Consider the following 17,428-nt stretch of genomic DNA (forward strand, 5'->3'; position numbering starts at 1 on the left):
ATTTTATGGCAAGACCAAAAAATAAAATCAAAACCACAGCCAAAGCTAATTTCACTAGAAATCTATTATTGGCCAACCATCACTGTGGAGACATGGGAACAAAACAAGTTAGAAGTTTTATAAAGCCCAAACACTTCATGCCCAGGCCGCCTCACAGAGCCAATTCATCTTCGTTTTTGACTGATTCATAAAAACACAAATCCTTAAATATCTACAGGGTCTTATCTTGGTGATGGAAATTATTTATCTCTGGCAATTTAAAGACACTTTTTAAAAAGAGAGCAGGACAGACTGTGGGTATGTTGGAATCACAAGTTCGAAAGGAAGACGGCAGCTAGAGAGGATTAAGCAATAACAGAAAAAGGGCAGAAACAAAAAGAGGCAAATCAAAAGGGGAAGCTCAGAAATCAAGTGAAACAACTATGGAGGAAAGAATCTATTTTAGATACAAAGAACTTAGTGAATCTGAGGCCACTTAGTGAGCAGGGACCTCTCAGTAAGTTCCTCCCCTCCTGGCCTAGAGAGGAATCCTATTCACGCCAGGACTGAGCACAGTCATTACCTAGTCATTCAAGGTAGCACAGGAGATGCAATCTGTTTGCTTTTCCTACTTTCAAACAACTTAATCATCCTGCAGTCATCAAGAGCCTGTACCCCTGCGACTCCTACTACCACCTATTAAGTAAGCAGGGATCATATGATATTAACAATGCACTCTAAATGGCAACCCACTCCAGTATTCTTGCCTGGAGAATTCCGTGGACAGAGGAGCCTGGTGGGCTACTGTCCATGGGGTCGCACAGAGTCAGACACGACTGAAGTGACTTAGCATGTACGCATGCATTCGAGAAGGAAATGGCAACCCACTCCAGTATTCTTGCCTGGAGAATCCCAGGGACAGAGGAGTCTCATGGGCTGCGGTCTATGGGGTCGCACAGAGTCGGACACGACTGAAGCGACTTAGTGGCGACAGCAGCTGTATCAGAAGGCAGGGGAGTACTGAGACATTTTGGAATGACTGCCAGCCTTGGCACTAAGAAAACTAAACCTCAGCTAACTGGAACACATTGACACCAAATAAAAAGAGGCAAAAAAAAAAAAAAGACACAAAATCCACCTACAACATAATAAATTTATATGTCAGCAAACCTTGATTCTTCGGATGCTGACGAATGCCTCTGACACCTTCTCGACGGCCGAAGGGAAGAAGAGGGTGACTGTCAACCGCACAGCCCCGTACAGCGACACCGCCACAAACACACGGCTGGCTGTGATCACGTTGCCAAGGAACACATAGGTGGTGAAGGTGACGAAAACGATGATTTTGCTCGCAACAAAAAATGATGCCAAATTCATTCCTCTAAGGTAGGAACTTCTCAGAATCTTGGAAATTTCCTTTCTGGGGGAAAAAAGCATAGGAAATAGGTTTTAAAAGAAGCATCCGCATCCAAGACATGCATTCAGTGCCCTGTGTGAGTGGTCCCTTTCTAGAGAGTGGACACAGATTAAGATAATCCATCCCTCACGTCCTGGAGACACTGCATGCCCAGGGGCTCTGCGCCGAGATAAGGACCACACACTTCATCACCACTTCACTCTTCCAACTAAATGGAGTCTTGATATCACACTATTTTGGGTCAATTAGACAAGGTTTGAACTTTCATTCAACCAGCATTTGTAACAAGTCCTGGGCTAAGTTCTTCGCTGATGACAAAAAGACAGAGCCCGTCCCTGCCAGGAGCTCATGAAATCAGAGGAAAGAGAATAAGCAACCCCAAAACTGAGAGACACGAAGACAACAGATAGAAGCAGGGAGCAGAGAAACAAAGAGCAAAGTCGTGTTAACTCGGAGCAGTGGCGTCAGGGCAGGTCACAGGGACGAGGAACTTGAGAAGATGAGCTGGAGTCAGTCAGGGCTGGCGGAGGCCAGAGAAGAAGGAAGATGGGAGTGCATCCCCAGCAGAGGGAGGGGCACCCATAAAGGTGCAAAGTGAGAGGTGACGGGAGCAGCCAGAGAATTCTAGGCACCCAGTGCTGGAGTACAAACACTCATCAGATATTTAAATGAAAGACAGAAGAAAACATTCTATAAACATAAAGCAAAGCATAAAAAATATTTTTATGGCTCTGTTTGGAACAATACTGATTCATAAAGTCTGGCCTGATACATGTACACTCAACCTCTATAATCTTCCCATTCGTGCTATATAAGTTATAGTTTCAGTTTAAATATCATTTTAAATGCTAAAATCTTAAATCATTGCTCATTTGGGATGCATGGTATTAAGAAACACTTGTTACTTAATTTCTGTATAAGTAAGAAGCATATATATCTGTTCCTTTACTCAAATGACGTCTCTCCTATTCTATTTAACCTTCCTGCCATGTGTATAAAGGGTGAACTTTAAATTCACCTTAATCTGAAAACTTGGTAAGACTTCTAAACCACTCAGTAAATATGAAATAAACCAGAAAATAGGTGTGTGTACAAAAACTTACCTTCTCAAATTGGTGATAAGGTCTGCAAAAGACTTTTCCCAAGCATACATTTTTATTATTCTGATGCCCGTTATAACTTCATTCATTGTCCTGATCCTGGTGTCTGTGAAGGCTGCAGTCTTACTCCTAAGGGGACAGACGTGAGAGACGAGCCTTAGTGACCACAGCAAGAATTTCCTTACCGACAGCAGCAGGGGCACAGCCAAGCACCAGGGATCAAATGATTCCCTACAGCTCTCCTGAGCTGACAGCACAGGCAGGTCCTACTCAGAGTACAAACGGAGGAAGACTTCAATTAGGGAGTCAACCATTCAGCCCACTTCAAGAAGTAACCTGGAGAACTTACAGTATTGGCTAAGGAAGACCTGAAATGAGTCAGATACAAACCACCTGCCCAAGGAGGTCGTGGTTGGGTAGAGAAGTCAGAAAGACACCCAAATCTAACAGGAAGACAGTGTCGGTGATGTAATAAAATAGGAGTAAAGTGCTGGGGAGCAGAAAAGATGGGGTTGTTAATGGCACTGGGAAAGGAGAGCAAGAAAAGCTTCAGAGAACTGGTAGCAATAGAACAGGGTCTCGAAGGATAAGGAACAGCTTTTCACAGCAAAGGTAGGAAATGAAATTCCAAGGAGAGAAAAAAACCACATGAAAAAGTATACACACAAAAAAACTTAAATGGGCTTCAAATAGCACAAGATCTCCATCACCTGACAACCTGGACAATGACCCACCTCCAACACTCTGGGACCTGTTTCAGCTCTAATTTATCACCATTAGGTCCTACATCACCTGTCTCTTTTCTACATCACCTGTCTCTTTTCTATCACAAACGCTGCTGGGACTGTGTTACTTTACAAAGTCATATTTAAGACTGATCTTGCTCTTTGGGTGCTTATAACGTATTAAAAACAAGATACAGACATATACACACCTGAAAATGGCTCTAATACAAGCATAACAAAAATGTATGCATCTGACACTGGGCCTCTAAGGTTATTACTATTTAATAAAGCTTAAATAACATCATTTAAGGTACATTCTGCTTAAGGACACTCTACTTATTCAGGTATGGTGCCTCGAGGAGCCAGCAAATGACTTCAAGCAGATGGTAGATGTTAATCAATTACATGTTAGCAATTTTTTAAACCAGTGTTTGTCTTACCGGAGTGACGAAAACAACTTCCCGATGCAGCTTTGCAAAGGCAGAAGAATAATGAGAACCGCCATCCCAGCAAGACATGATATTCCTATTTCCATCCAGAGCAGGGCGGTCACTACGATAGCCTGCAGTGGCCCTGCCCACAGAAAGTGCAAGAATATCGTTACCTTAAAAGAAAAAGACAAAGCCTTCTTAGGACTATACAAAAACAAAACCCATAAGGACACAATTTAAAACAATCTCCTGTCAAAGAACAGATGGGAACCTAAACAGAAATGATCACAGTGGGTTTTAAACCTGCTAAAGCAGAAATCTAAGCATCTGCCCGAGATGATGCTGTTCTAGGGCAGCACAAGGTCAGCTGCAGGAATGTCCAGGGAGAAGCTGACTGGCAGCCCTGGGAAGATTTCAATCTTGTCTACCCTAGAGGTGAGCTCGGGGTTTCCCCAAACTCCGTCTACTTCAGAATTCAGTACTTGTGTCCCCTCCAGCTGCCCGGCACCCCAGAAAAGTCTAATTCCCCCTCACTCTCCAGTAATTCTTTGTGTATGTACCTCCCTAACAGGTTGTGGCTTCTCCAGGGCAAAAACTAAATCTTATGCATCCCTGAAACTGATAGGGGCCTCTGTTCATGTTTGATGAATGAATAACTGAAAGAGAGGTGTCTAATGCAATATAGATTTGTCTAGAAGCTATAATGCCCTGGGTAATGTGATCTATTCATAAAGTGTAAAAAAAGATTGTAATGGGACAGTGGAGAGTAGGTTGCTTCTGGCTAGGGACCACCCAGTTGGCATTATTCCTCACAGGCTCCCTATGCAGCAGGCCCTGAACAGGGCACAGGGGAAAGAACAATTCCTGCCCACCAGGCCTTCATCACCTCGAAAGGAGGAAAACAGATCAGGCAGCAAACTAACATCATGTGCCAAGAAGGGCCATGCCAGAAGGACCCCTAACCAAGGGAGACACCAACCAAGCTGGGCAAGAACTCTGCTGCCTATCTATTACTGAAGCATGTTGTACACAATGTCAGAAAAACAAAATTCTCATCTACAGGGCAATACACATGATTACATCTAAGTTGCACACAGACGAAATGAGTTGGATAAAGAGAACCCTTGTCTTATGTCCTCAACAGAACCCTGGCTGACACCAAACCCTAGAACCTGGCATCCCAATAAGCTGAATGCAGTGAGAAGGATGGAAAATGGAAGAGGATCCCTTGGGCAGCTCACCTGATCAAACTTGTTCACATCGTTGGATAGCAGGTTGACTATCTGGCCTGTGGTGGTCTTCCCCATGGCCGAGTTACTCAAGCGGAGGGCCTGAAATGAAAGAGAGACAGAATTGGATTCCTGTGGTGACACCAAGTCACTCTTGGAATATAACACAACAGAGCCCGTTTTGATGGGATCTTGAGCTATGTCAGGATGAGGAGCGTGACCCCTGGCAGTGGGGCTCTAGGGACCCACGTTTGTCCTTCACCCCTCAATGTGGTGACAGACATGTCCACAAGGATAGCAAACAGCAAAGTCCCCAACCCTGTCTTGTTTTTGTTTTTGTTTGGATGAATTTGGACATGGGCAAAATATAAACAGATATATTAAAAGGTTCCTATTTACTTTTTAAAGGCAATTTTATATACAAATAAATGGTAATTTTTCATGCAGAAAACACATATTTTGAAGAAGTAGATATTTGATCCCTAATTTTAACAACTAAAAGAAGGCAGAAGTGCACACCAACTCTGACTTTAAACTGAATATCAAAGGGGAAAAAAAAAAAATCCACCTAATTGGAATTGACGGACCAAAAGGCTGGTTTTGGAACAAAAGTTAACATGAAGCAATTATAACACTGCAGCCAACACAGAAATCAAGAACTGGTCACAAGCGAATCACTCAGATGCTACACCGGATTAAAAAAAACAGAACATGATGCGACAATAGTATTATTAATGAGGAAGACATGACTTACAAGCAAATCTGCCAGATTTATGCTTCCAACCATGAAATAATAATAGGTACTGGACTTGCCCTCCACTGCAAAACTATAAAGTTGGACAAAATATACGAAGCACCTGTTTTCAGGCAGTAAAAGACCAGCAGTGCAGGACTGTGACCCCCGAGAAGAAGTGTGCCCTGTGGCTGACCTGTTTTCTACCTGGGGGTATATTGTGCCCAAGCAGAGTTAAAGTGTCACTGAACTGAAGAGGAAGAAATGGATGTTGTAAGTTGCAGAAATGGCTGCAATTTGGGCAGGAAGAGCAGAGGTTAAGCCCAGAACATCTTGTGGGGATTTCCCAAAGGACTTTGCCTGAACATCACTGTATGTGAACAGAGGCAGATTCCACGGGGCCTCGCTGAGGTCACTCAGTGCCAGGAGACTGCAGATTCTACCCAACGACAAGAAAGAGATCTTCCTAATAAACAGCTCAGACATCCAGTTCAGCTGTCAGGAAGGACATGACTTACAAACTAGAGTAAGAACCATGTACTTGGACTAAGTTCAAAATGGAAATAACTGCCCCAGACAGACTAACAGAACCAATCTAACAGGAATTCCATATCAGAACAAAACTCAGTTATCATCTAATTCAAGGCTTGCTGTTTTTTAGTCACTCTGCTGTGCCCAACTCTTTGCGACCTCTGTCCATGGGATTTTCCAGGCCCACCAAATAAAACATAATTCTCAACTTCTAGGTACTGTTTTTTCTTCGGTCCACACGCTGCTGCCCATTAATTATAGAAAATTAATCTTCAGTTCTAATAAAGTGTGTTCGTGTGTGCTCAGTTGCACTCGTGTCCGACTCTTTGCAACCCTATGGACTGTAGCCTGTCAGGCTCCTCTTTCCAAGGAATTCTCCAGACAAGAATACTGAAGAGGGTTGCCATTCCCTTCTCCAGGGGTCTTTCCGACCCAGGGATCGACCCCAGGGATCGAACTAGCATCTACAGGTTATAGTAAAAACAGTTCACATCCAGTTTAGAGAAAACAACATACAAATTAATGCTATTATTTTAGTTCTATATTTACTTAACATGTTACAATGGGATATTATCAATATTTGGTTAAATTTGTTTTCCTTGTGAAAGCAAAATAGTTCTACCATGAGAACAATAAAAGGAAAATAAACTGGATCAAATCTGCTCTATAAGTCAGACCCTAAATTAGTTAAGTTAATTAATAAGTTATTAACTTTTAATAAATCAAGAACTAAATATTGATTAACAATTATAAAAGCCTACCAATTTTTTTAAGGGACAAAGAACATGTACAGGAAATACACTACAAAAGAAACACAGAATGTTAATGAAAATTTACTAATAATCAAATATACTCAAAATATGACATCTAAGTTTGGCAGCGGTGTAAGAACATCTCATATCATCAAAGAGCATATAAGCAGTTAACTCTTGAAGGAAACCTAGCATATCAAAAGTTTTCCAATGCACACACCCTGAGAAATTAAACATGTCTAGAAAGATTTGGCTTTAATCAGGTTCATTTGCACTGCTATTTGTTAATATATAAATCTGGAAACGATCTACATGTCAAATTACTAAAAATTAGAAAACAATCTAAATATCTAATTACTGATTATGCTAGAATCTGCATGGCCATTAAGAACAATACTACGAATTGTGGAGTATTCATTCCATCAAAGCAGGGATCCATTTATGGGGAGGTGGAGGATAGGCAGTAGAGAAATTACCTATGGGACAATTAAGAGAACTCCATGATGAAAGTGAAAGAGGAGAGTGAAAAAGTTGGCTTTTCTGAAAACATTCAGAAAACTAAAATCATGGCATCCGGTCCCATCACTTCATGGCAAATAGATGGGGAAACAGTGGAAACAGTGGCTGACTTTATCTTTCTGGGCTCCAAAATCACTGCAGATGGTGATTTGCAGCCAAATTAAAAGACCCTTACTCCTTGGAAGGAAAGCTATGACCAACCTAGATACCATATTAAAAAGCAGAGACATTACTTTGTCAACAAAGGTCCGTCTAGTCAAGGCTATGGTTTTTCCAGTGGTCATGTATGGATGTGAGAGTCAGACTGTGAAGAAGGCTGAGCGCGGAAGAATTGATGCTTTTGAACTGTGGTGCTGGAGAAGACTCTTGAGAGTCCCTTGGACTGCAAAGAGATCTAACCGGTCCATCCTAAAGGAGATCAGACTTGGGTGTTCATTGGTAGGACTGATGTTATTTTGGCCACCTGATGCGAAGAGCTGACTCATTTGAAAAGACCCTGATGTTTGCAAAGAGTGAAGGTGGGAGAAGGGGACAACAGAGGATGAAATGGTTGGCATCACCAACTCAATACACATGGGTTTGGGCGAACTCTGGGAGTTGGTGATGGATAGGGAGGCCTGGTGTGCTGAGGTTCATGGGGTCGCAGAGTCAGACACGACTGAGCGACTGAACTGAACTGATAATCTAGGCCAAAACATAAATTTTGTTCAACTTTTTAAAAAATATAGTGTAAAAAAATATTAGTCATTCCATTTGAAAAATAAACAATGTCTCCTTTCTCAACTGTTTTGAATCAGATGTGACACTCCATAACCCACATATGGACACACAAATGTCATCAAAGGAGCAGAGAAAAAAATGTTCTCTGCACATGAATTGAGTTTTCCAGACTAATGAGAAGTATTAATCCTTTAAGAATCCAATGTTCATTTGAACAGCATCTTCCCCCAAACCCTGCTGCAGTCGGCCTTTAAAACCAAAGACGAGAACTCAGTTCACCGTCTTAATGCTGCACTCTCCTCATCACCAGCAAGACTTATATCCAGTGCCGATGACCCTCAGTGCATAGAAGCGCTTCTGTCCCACGGAATGCTCCAAATGGCCATGCTTTTTGGGTTTTTCATACATTATAATTCTATCTTTTCCCCTGCCATCAGGTTATCCCTTCAACTGACTAGCTCACCATTACCTACTGCTATTTCTAAACTAGGTTCTGGCATCGTAATATCATAAGTGAATCAGAGTAGCAGACCCCGAATAAGAACCTAAAGGACTCAGAACAGAAAGCAGACTCAGGCTCTCACCACTTATTTTGCATTTGGCTTATTTCCTGGTTCATGGCCCTGCCCCCCAGAATTGATAATGGGAATTATTCCAACAGGCAACTAGGGTAAGCGTATGTTTAGCTCACCTGAAACAGAATACTGCTGTATTTTTCCCAGAGTGTTGCCTAGAGTTGCTTAGTAATGCTGTCATACCTGCTTACATGATTACATAATATAAAGCCATTCATCTCTGCTTTTGCGGAGAGGACGCAGAAACTGCCTAATATCTTCCCCCAGCATGAACATAATGGCTGACTATTAAACTAATGAAACTGCCATAAAACTAATCACATTGCCTCTATGGTTGTGGAGAAAAAAACTCACTGCAGGAAATAAAAAACAAAGTCAATACAAGATCAACCACCTGCTGTTCTCTCACCTGACAACTCCACTGCCTTTTTCTTGTTGCTGGCCTGATTTTCCATGGCTGGCACCCAAGCCAGCACAACCTACTCAGCTCTCTACAAGCTTTGAAGGATGTAGCAGTTAGCTTCTGCAAGTACCATTAGCTTTCGTCTAAATCCACAGCACCTACTGGAGGCACCAGAACGCCACGTATACAGAGCTGACAAGTGACCCTCTGAGTTTGAGAACCAAAATGTGGACTCCAAGCAATCCAGGCTCTCCTGGTGGCTCAAAAAGTAATCCTGCAATGCAGGAGATGCAGGTTCCATTCCAGAGCTGGGAAGATCTCCTGGTGGAAGGGAATGGCAACCCACTCCAGTATTCCTGCCTGGAAAATCCCATGGACAGAGGAGCCTGGTGGGCTACAGTCCATGGGGTCGCAAAGAGTTGGACACAACTGGGCAACTAACACTTTACTTTAAGCACCACTGGTGGGTGGAAGCCCCTGATAGCCACCATGGGGTCAGGCTAAGGACGTGAACCCTCAGGAGGAGTTTGTGCATATTCTCAGACCTCATCCTCTCCAAGGGCTTTGAGTCACTGAGATGATACCCTTGGAACTGCCCTGCCCCCGGCCTGGGATCAGGGAACTTTTGTCGCAATGGGGCAAAGCTCACACCTGGACACACCCCTCCTAGAGCTACAAAATACAAAGAAACTATATGGGACTAAAAATAACTGTGCTCATGTGCAGTTGGGGCAAATTCTGGACCAAAAGATACAAAAAAGACAAAAAGAACCAAGTGCCATTTCTGAAGAGCTGGGACCTAAACCAAAGGTGTGGCAAAAACAGAGTGCCCCCTCCCCCACACTCAACACCACAAAAGGAAAGGCAGACCACCTGAACTACCCCACCACAACCCTCACCCACGTAAGGAAGGAGCTTGGCCTCCTCACCTGGGGAGACAACAGGAGAGCCCGTTTTACCTCCTACAACCAGTGCAGGAGCCCCAGTACAACCTTGCCTGAATTTTTTTGGGTTCTCTAGGCAATTTCCCTCTAGTTGGGAAAGACCAAGAACCCTGGTCAGATCAACAACAGAAAGGAGGAAAACCACAGAAAGGGTGGAAAACTCCACAATGAAGCGAAAGGAGATCCAAGAACATGCATAAATATACATTTATGGCTCAGCAAGAGAAGAATCTTAATGAGAATACAAATCAACTGTGACCCCAAAAGAAGGAAGGGGAGACTTCTATCAGCATTTTTCTTTAATGAATGTTTTCCTACATCTAAAAAGTAATAATCTATCTTCTCAAATGGAATGCTCAGTGGTAAGAACTTATACATGAGGCCATATGCTGTCTTTTACAGCAACTAAACTGAGAACCATTTTTCCAATTATTTTATTGTTAGTATGCTTCCCTTCAGATCAAAAGAATACAAGGGGAAAACAACATACCCAGTCTAAACTCACTGAGGGTAAATCATTTCACTGAGAATTTATCAAAATGATAATATTTTCTAAGGGTTTTTCCTTTTTCCTAATGTTTTCTACGTAGCAAAGTGTTGAATTTGATTGAGGAGGACAAGCAACAAACCTAAAGTAACCAATGGTGCTCACTTTTATAACGTCACAGAACTAGTTGCATTACCCTTCCCTTAGACATCACCTTGGAAGCTTTCAGAAAATGAAATCTGTGCAGCAGAAAAGAAAAACAGAATGACAAAGTAGGAGATGCTCCCTAAATGTTTTCAATATACAGTTTTACAACCAAACATACCCAGCCATGCCTTAATTTCTCTTACTGATGCAAATGAAGGAATTAGGAGAAAAATGCACAGAGCCAAGAGCACAAGCTCCTCCCAGAAAGCCATCTTTGCACACTCTTTACCCAGTTCCATATCCCTAAATCCCACGTTCTCCCACTCACTGGAGTGGAGCATATAAAATATCAGGCGTTACCCAGAGTTGTGAATTCCCAGAGGTCACAAGCGAAGAAAACGGCCCGGTTAGTTCAGCTAATGAGTCCCAGAGGAAGCAGGGGATGAAGGCTTCAAAACAGAACCAAGGCAGAGCCGATTGCTCAGAAAAGCACCCAGAGAGGATGCAGTTCTCTCTGAAATGCCTTCCTTTTCCTCCATAACTAACTCAAAGTCATCACCACAGCTGAGGGCCTGGGTGAACAGTAAATTGTTTCCAATGAATACTGAGTACAGCTAACCTAGCTTTGAGGACAAAGTGATAAGCCAGCCACCCAAGGATGACTCCTATATGATTCCACATTATGTGAGGTTCCTTTTAAAATGGAAAGCTGCCACTCACGAGGCAGAGACCTGATGATGCATGGTGGTGATGCCTGCATAACAATGTGAATGGATTTAACACCAGTGACTCAATTGTAGACTTTAAAACGGCAAACCTAGTCAATTTTATGTTTTGACTGTTTGAAACAATTTAAAAAACAATGACCTTTGAAGACCAAAATGAAAATAACCACCAAACAAAAACTGTAAACGCAGTGAAATATTTAAAAGAATGGAGACATGAAAACACAGGTAGACAAAAAAATTAGAATGTTTAAAAATAGGTATGAGTCATGATTGCAGCACAAGCCCCAGGGAAAGGCAGAAGAATATACATGCTGTTCGTTCCCTTTCCAGGGAGATACCACATCTCCACCAGCCTGATCTGGCCTGCTGTTCCCTTCACCATTCCCCAGTACAGAGTTTCCAAAACTTTCTCCATGGTTAAGAATCCCTGGGGCACAGATTAAACAATACAGATTTCCAGGCCCCCTCCTTAAAAAATGCTAAGGGAGGGACTTCCCTGCTCCAGTGGCTAAGACTCCATGCTCCCAATGCAGGGGGCCTGGGTTCAATCCCTGGTCAGGGAACTAAAATCCCAATCGCCATAAGATGCAGGCTGGAGGGAGAAGGAGTAGGCGGGCTATATGGAAAGAGTAGCATGGAAACTTACATTACCATATGTAAAGGTAACCAATGCTTTTGTGACTTGGGGAATTCAAACCTAGAGGGGTGGGATAGGGAGGGAGGTGGGAGATATGTTCAAGTGGGAGGTGCGTTGCTAAGTCACTTCAGTTGTGTCTGACTGTAGCCTGCCAGGCTCCTTCTTCCATGGAATTTTCCAGACAAGGATACTGGAGTGGGTTGCCATTTCCTTCTCCAGGGGATCTTCCCAACCCAGGGATCAAACCTGGGTCACTCACACCACAGACAGACTCTTTACAATTTGAGCCACCAGGGAAGCCTGAGATTTAGAAACCCGCCTCTTAAAACAGAGATACTCTAGACTTGTCTTGGAAAAGACGAATAGCTCAGTTGGTAAAGAATCCACCTGCAATGCAGGAGACCCCAGTTCAATTCCTGGGTTGGGAAGATCTGCTGGAGAAGGGATAGGCTAGCCACTCCAGTATTCTTGGGCTTCCCTAGAGGCTCGGGTGGTAAAGAATCTGCCTGCAATGTGGGAGACCTGAGTTCGATCCCTGGGTTGGGAAGATCCCCTGGAGAAAGGAAAGGCTACCCACTCCAGTATTCTGGCCTGTAGAAGTCCATGGACTGTACAGTCCATGGGGTCACAAAGAGTCGGACATGACTGAGCGACTTTGACTTTGACTTTGACTTTCAAAGCCTAAGAGGGCTTCCCTGATGGTTCATATGGTGAAGAATCTGCCTACAATGAAGGGAGATGCAGGAGACCTGGGTTTGATCCCTGGGTAGGGAAGATCCCCACCTGGAATAGGAAATGTCAAGCCACTCCAGTATTCTTGTCTGGAGAATCCCATGGATAGAGAAGCCCGGCCAGCTATAGCCCACGGGGTTGCAAACAGTCAAACACAGCTGAGTACACACAGCACAGCACATACCCAAAACTTAGGAGTTTGTTTACATTGACTTTTGATGGAAGGGTATAGGAGTTTGGTTGTTGCTGAGGAATTTTTCAAAGAAAGCAGGGATTACCAATTAGCTTTCCAGATGGTTACCTAGTAAAAACCTATTACTCCCCATTACGCACAGCCCACCTCCAGGGGTACACATATTGTCACTATGGGACTGGCACAGCTCAAGTGGAACAGTGTGCCACCAAACTCGGTCTTGCAAACAACTGCAACAAAATAAATCCTGTCTGAAGATGACTTTGGCATATGCAGCCAAGAAAAAAACATGGATCAAAAAGACATTCCCTGTAAGGCCATGAACACAAACACCTGTCACCCTAAGACTAGTGAACACAGTGAGTCCACTCGACCATGAATACAGCTAGTGAGGAGGTAAAGGGCAGTCAATACAGTGACTCAGAAACTGAACACAAGCCGTATATATAAACACAGTAACTATATTAATATGTGTGACTGGATAAAGACTGGGAAAGAATCTACAAAAATGATGTCTGCCCTTATAGGATGGTGGTGTTTGGGGTTTCTCCTCCCAAATTTTGCAATAATGGTAAGCAAACCAGCGATGCTTATGAAACAGCCGAAGTTTCAAGGCAGACTGCCTTTGCGGATTCCTAACAGAACCAGGATTTCCTAACGAACACTTTTCTCCCCTTCTATAATAAACCCCTGCGAGCTGAATCCTTTCTTTTCTCCATCTCTCATGAATATTATAATGCATTAGAAAGTCCACACCTAATTTATTTTACTATTTTGTCTAACATGTACTGTACTACATCAGTTCACATATGAGATTAAATAAGACATTATTTTTTTCTTTCAATGACCCACCACTCTCACTAAACTCTTCACTAAATGGGCAAAATAGTAAGAATGAAATGAAGGAATGAATAGCCAGACGTGATGTCCTTTCCAATCATTTTTTCAGCTGACTCACAATTTCACATGTACCCACACACAATAGCCTTCATTGCATTTTCCTAAATCACTACTCTGATCATTTACTACCTTAATCAAAATTTCCAAGGGTTCCCCTTTACCAGCTCAGTAACTCCAACAGCCTTAAGCTCATGATCAAGACCCTGGTCCCAATATTCCTTTCTAGATGTATGTTGGAGCCTTGTGCTATGCCAACTGTGCTTCCACAATTCCCTGAATAAATCATTTTGGCTTTCTACTGCAACACTGCTCCATGCATGGACTGGCCCGCTGCAGGCATACACACTGACACAGAATAACAGACACGCACACATCACCCACCCTTCGAAGGGGTCCTCTCCTAAACCATTAAGTCTGTACACTTGAGTACCACTTAACACCCATATTTCTATTTCATCTAATTGTAGGTATTCTAGCCTTCTGTAACCGAGTGCCAGTAATGAAGATGACAGGAACGTGTGAACACTAGCTAAATGCCAGGCACTACGTTAAACGCTTTACACAGACTGGCTCATTTAATCTTCTCTACAACCTTAAGAGTTGGGTACTATTACAAATGAGGAAATGTAGGCATAGAGCAGTTAGCCTAAGGCTAATGTCTACAAAGAGGGAAAACTGTGATTCATACAAAAGCACTCAAACTACAGAGTCCTATTGTGTGTATGACCCTCCACCCTCCTAAACTGAATACATGATTCTGTAACAGGTGCCCTGCAAAATCAGTGCTCACAAAAACCCCAATGAAGCATATATTGTCTCCTTCAGTGTTTAAACTCAGGACACTGAGGCTCTGAGAAGTGGGTTCACTCACTCACAGTTCAGCAGACAGCGAAATCAAGCCTGGATCTCGGGTCTGACTGCGCTCAGTCTGCGCTCCCAGTCTCTCTCCCATCTGACCTGCCACACTGTCATCTAGCAAGTACTTGTGCACCTGATAAGAACCTGATCACTCAGTGCACAGGAGATTCCCAGCTTAGAATCTGAGCCACGGGAGAACTACAGAATGGCCACCATTGGTCAGGTTTATAGCTGCAATTTCAAAAGGGCATCTCCACTGAGAAATGTTAAACATCTAATCCACATGCTACTGCAATGTACTAGAAGATCTTGGTTATAAGATACAAGAAAGAAATTAAGCTAAAAATGCATTTGAGGCCTATCACTATCACCTGGCACCTTTTAAAACTCCCCCATGCAAAAAAAAAACAACACTGCTATCCCAGTGGTTAAGCCTCCATGATTAACTAAGATCCAACAGTTCATGTGGTGAGAAATAAATCTGCTCCCCACTCCACCGCCAAGCCATTAGAATGAATTTCCACAGAGAGGGCTCAGGTATCCGTGTTTTTTAAATTTTCATGAATCTGTAGTGCAGCAGTTTGGGAACCACGGAGCTAAGTGTTCCCTTCCAGTTTGCAGCGCACCCCACATAGCAAGTTACCAGGTAGTATGCAATTGACACCTTTTATTCTCAAGCATCAGAAACATATCCTTTGAACAAAGCAGTTTAAACCAAACAGCCTCTCCTTGCTTAACCTGCTTTGCTCAATCTCCTGCCCACAGAAAAGTAAATCCTCACCCAGAGGATCCTTGATGAGATTAACTCTTCACAAAATGCGATTTTATATCAGCAACAAAGGCGGAAAATATTTTTTAAACTGCTAAACAGTGCAAGAAACATTACTAACACATTCTAATTTTATCTGGAAGTTAGAAAATACCATTAGAAGATAAAGTCCAAACAAGGTATCAGATGCTGTAAGAGAGTCATTTTATTTTCATTAATACCACACTGTCTCACTTGAACAATACTCAACATCCTGGTCTCTTAGAAATATAACTGCAAACTCGTAAGCAAGATATTAGATTGACCATAAGAAATCACTGTTTCATTACCCCAAATCAGTTGAATATCTGTCATTCCCTGTGTAAAATAAACATTAGTCATTCAGTCGTGTCCAACTCTTTATGATCCCATGGACTGTAGGCCTCCAGGCTCCTCTGGAGCACACTTGGTACACAGGTTGTTTTTAAAGTCAGGCTCCATTTATCCAGAGGAGTTTGCAAGTTTGACCACTCCTGGCACCCTGGAAGGGCTCCTACTTCCAGTTCAGGCTCCAGGAGAAAGGATGCCTGCTGTCCTGATCACTGATCTTAAAACATAACTTAACTGAACAAGTGTCTGCAAAAGAGATGGGAAATGATCCGGAGAAGGAAGGGGTCTTAAGAGACAGGATTAAAGGAAAGAGAAAGAGTCCTTCACTCAGACAGATGATGGTTACCTGAAACCATGAAATAGAAATGGTGTGGATACAAGGAGCATGTAAGTTCCCCCAAATTACAAACTTCTGAAACTAGAACTACATTGCTTAGATGAAAACTGAAAACAGATCTAAGGTAAGTAAGAATATTTCTTTAAGATGCTAATGTATAGAAACAACCTCTCTGAGTTGTACTGTATGAATATCAGTAGTCATACTCTATGGTCACTACGAAGGTGAATTAGGGCTTCGTTGGTGGATCAGCGGTCAAGAATCCACCTGTCAATGCAGGAGATTTCGATCCGTGGGTCAGGAAGATCCCCTGGAGAAAGAAATGGCAACCCACTGCAGTATTCTTACCTGGGAAATCACACAGACAGAGGAGCCTGGTGGGCTACAGTCCATGGGGTCATAAAGAGTCTTAGCAACTAAGCAACAACATGAACCTAAGTGAATACTAATTGTTCCTAAGGGAACTACAGGGCTAGGGTTCTGGCCAGCCTTTGGTAAAAGCATCTTCATCAACCTCAACACTTAAATGACCTTCTTTTATGTATGTTTCTATTTAACCTTATTTAATTGCCATTGGTAATTCACAAACACTGGCCTCACACAAACACAGCCAGCAGCACTAAAACACTACCAGAACCAAGCTCACCTACACACATATTTCCCCGAAAGACACATCACAGTCTTCTGCTTAGGAACAAGAGACAACACTTCAGCACTCTTAAGCTGCAAACTCCTCTGAAAAGAACAAAAACACGAAAAGCAAGGCACCAAGCAGACCACAAAAAAGCCATCTGTTCCACAGTATGAAAGCAGAAATACATTCCACCCCACTGGGAGTATGCACGTCAGATGACAAGAAACTTAAGGGACTGTATGAACATGGGCAGAAGACCAGGAAAGTATCCCAATTTTTTTAATGATTTTTAGAATTTTAAGTAAATTTTAGAATGATTTTTAGAATTACACATAAATTTTAGCAAGTAGGCAAATTTCCAAATACAGAACCTATGAGTATTCAGGAATACTCTTGTTTTTCAAACACTACATCAAGTACCCCCATGGACTGTACCCCAAGGACTGTAGCCTGCCAGGCTTCTCTGTCCATGGGATTTCCCAGGCAAGAATACTGGAGTGGGTTGTCATTTCTTCTTCAGGGAATCTTCCCTACCCAGGAACTGAACCCATGTCTCCTGTACTGGCAGTGGGTTCTTTA

At 42.7% G+C, this 17,428-nt stretch overlaps 1 protein-coding gene across 3 annotated transcripts in view; it reads right to left on the reverse strand.

Moving 5' to 3' along the window:
- Window positions 1–17,428, reverse strand: part of LOC113902481 (multidrug resistance-associated protein 4) — a 185,915-nt gene that overhangs the window by 115,139 nt on the left and 53,348 nt on the right. For 2 of the 3 annotated variants that reach the window (XM_027557812.1, XM_027557811.1), the window contains 4 exons: window positions 4,894–4,983; window positions 3,662–3,825; window positions 2,500–2,625; window positions 1,150–1,399 (listed from right to left, as the gene is read on the reverse strand). In XM_027557812.1, coding sequence (XP_027413613.1) covers window positions 1,150–1,399; window positions 2,500–2,625; window positions 3,662–3,825; window positions 4,894–4,983 — 630 coding nt within the window. The remainder of the gene's footprint in view (window positions 1–1,149; window positions 1,400–2,499; window positions 2,626–3,661; window positions 3,826–4,893; window positions 4,984–17,428) is intronic. The other variant, XM_027557813.1, reaches the window with a different exon arrangement.

The sequence above is a fragment of the Bos indicus x Bos taurus genome, chromosome 12 (assembly GCF_003369695.1).
Source record: "Bos indicus x Bos taurus breed Angus x Brahman F1 hybrid chromosome 12, Bos_hybrid_MaternalHap_v2.0, whole genome shotgun sequence".
NCBI classification, from domain to species: Eukaryota; Metazoa; Chordata; class Mammalia; order Artiodactyla; family Bovidae; genus Bos; species Bos indicus x Bos taurus.